This window comes from Octodon degus, unplaced genomic scaffold (assembly GCF_000260255.1).
Source record: "Octodon degus isolate 3935 unplaced genomic scaffold, OctDeg1.0 scaffold00160, whole genome shotgun sequence".
NCBI lineage: Eukaryota > Metazoa > Chordata > Mammalia > Rodentia > Octodontidae > Octodon > Octodon degus.
This window is the reverse complement of record NW_004524736.1, coordinates 4,614,447-4,616,309: the sequence shown is the minus strand read 5'-3', so window position 1 is coordinate 4,616,309 and position 1,863 is coordinate 4,614,447. Positions and strand designations below refer to the sequence as shown.

The window sequence follows — 1,863 nt, the reverse complement described above, 5'->3', positions numbered from 1 at the left end:
TCCCCCTGTCTTCTTAGCCTCCTAAGTGTTGGAGTTACAGGCGAGCACCACCATACCCAGTTTGGCTGATTTTCTTTAGTGATGAGTTGTCATAGATTTAGTTGTTTATCCTTTGTCCATTTAAAAATTGTTCTTAAAATTAATTTATGCAGAATCTTTACATATTTAAGTTAGCCCTTTGTCATATGATTTGCCCTAATCTTTTTCAGTTTATTTTTCTTCTTACCTTAGATGTGCAAATCTCAAAGACAAAGAAGAGGAAATTACCCTCTGATGTGAATGAAGGGAAAACTGTTTTTATCAGGTATGCCTCCTATCTCAAGATCTGCTGTTTGTTGTTTTTGTAGTTCATCTCCCACTCCATCCTGTCCTGTCCTGTCCTGTCCTGTCCTGTCCTGTCCTGTCCTGTCCTGTCCTGTCATGTCCTGTCCTGTCTTATCCAGTCCCATCTAGACCTGTCCTGTCTCTTCTCTATCCTTCTTTCCTTTTTCCTTCCTCTACCCCCCTCCCTCCTCTTTTCCCTTTCCCCTTCTTTCTCTCCTTCTCTCTTTTTCCCTCCCTCTCTCCCTCCCTGCTTGTCTTCCTCAATTTCTTCTTACTGTTTTTGTATCTAGTCCAGAAGATTAAATGCCATAAGACTTACCAAGTAATGAAAAATTTAGGAGAATGAGATCTATAAAACAGAACATGAGTAGTAGCAAGGATGCTCGTATTTTGTTCTCTGAAATTTTATTCTTTATAATTAAGGTGGTATCATTAGAACAAATCAATTCTTCGACTGTTAGAAAAATCCTGGTTCTGGACCTTTAGGGAGAATGCAAGGGTGATACTTCCCCCAAATGATATGCCACATTATGCTTAATTATTTTTTAAAGCTGTATTGAGAATAAAGTAAGACATGCCATCTGTTTCCAGGAAAATGGGTGGCAGGGGTTGAGAGTGAGTTAGGTTTTATTGCATGCTGCTGTTTTTGCCCTTCCAGCTACAGTAGATTGGTATTTTCATAGGTCAAGATGTCCTGAGTACCTCAAGCAGCCTTTTCATCGTTTCCTTTGTTCCACTGACTGGGGTCATTTGGGTCTGCTTTTGCAGTTGTTTATTTTATCCTTTGTAGAATCATGTAACACCATGTCTTGCCATGTTTTTTTAACCACATTATTTAGAACTTCCATGTACACTATTTTGTATTTGTAGAAGATTCTGTTAAGAAGGAAAAAGCATTACACTCAGAAGCCTCCATACCAAAAATACTATTTCGTATATGTTTATTAGTTAATAAAGAAATTTGAGAAATTAAAGGACAAGGGGAAGGGATATTTATATATGATAAGGTAAATTAGAAGAAATGATGTGACTAGGAGATATCTTATTGCAGGAAACTTGTCTGGATTATTTCATTAAGTAGAAACAGTTTTAGGGTTGTAGCTATTGAGGACTGTTCTACTCATGGAAGGATGAACATAACTGGAGAAATGAAGACTTTACACTATTTTAAAAGTTAAGAAAACAAAATCTTCCAACATTTTAATTCTATCAAAAGAGGGCCAGCAAGATAGCTAGTGGACTAAGTGCCTGCTTAGGCAAGTGCAGCAACTGGAGTTGGATCCCCTGCATCACATGCTGCGTGGACCTCCCTGGCGTGCTGAGCGGGCTACTGAGACTGCGTGCGTGGTAGCACATGGCTATAATCCAAGCACTTATAATCCCAGCACTGGGGAGGCTGAAAACAGGAGGATCACTGAGTCCAAGCTGCGTAGTGAGACCCTGTACAAAATATATACCAAAAAGAAAAAAGTAACTTTCAAATTCCATCAAAAGAATAAGTATGCCTTATCTGGATTGCATGGGGCCAGAAATGTTACA

The 1,863-nt window shown here is 38.9% G+C and overlaps 1 protein-coding gene across 1 annotated transcript in view; it reads left to right on the top strand.

Moving 5' to 3' along the window:
- Positions 1–1,863, top strand: part of Rbm28 (RNA binding motif protein 28) — a 67,097-nt gene that overhangs the window by 17,286 nt on the left and 47,948 nt on the right. Inside the window, exon 5 of the mRNA XM_023702870.1 lies at positions 232–304. Within this exon, the coding sequence (XP_023558638.1) occupies positions 232–304 (73 nt within the window). The remainder of the gene's footprint in view (positions 1–231; positions 305–1,863) is intronic.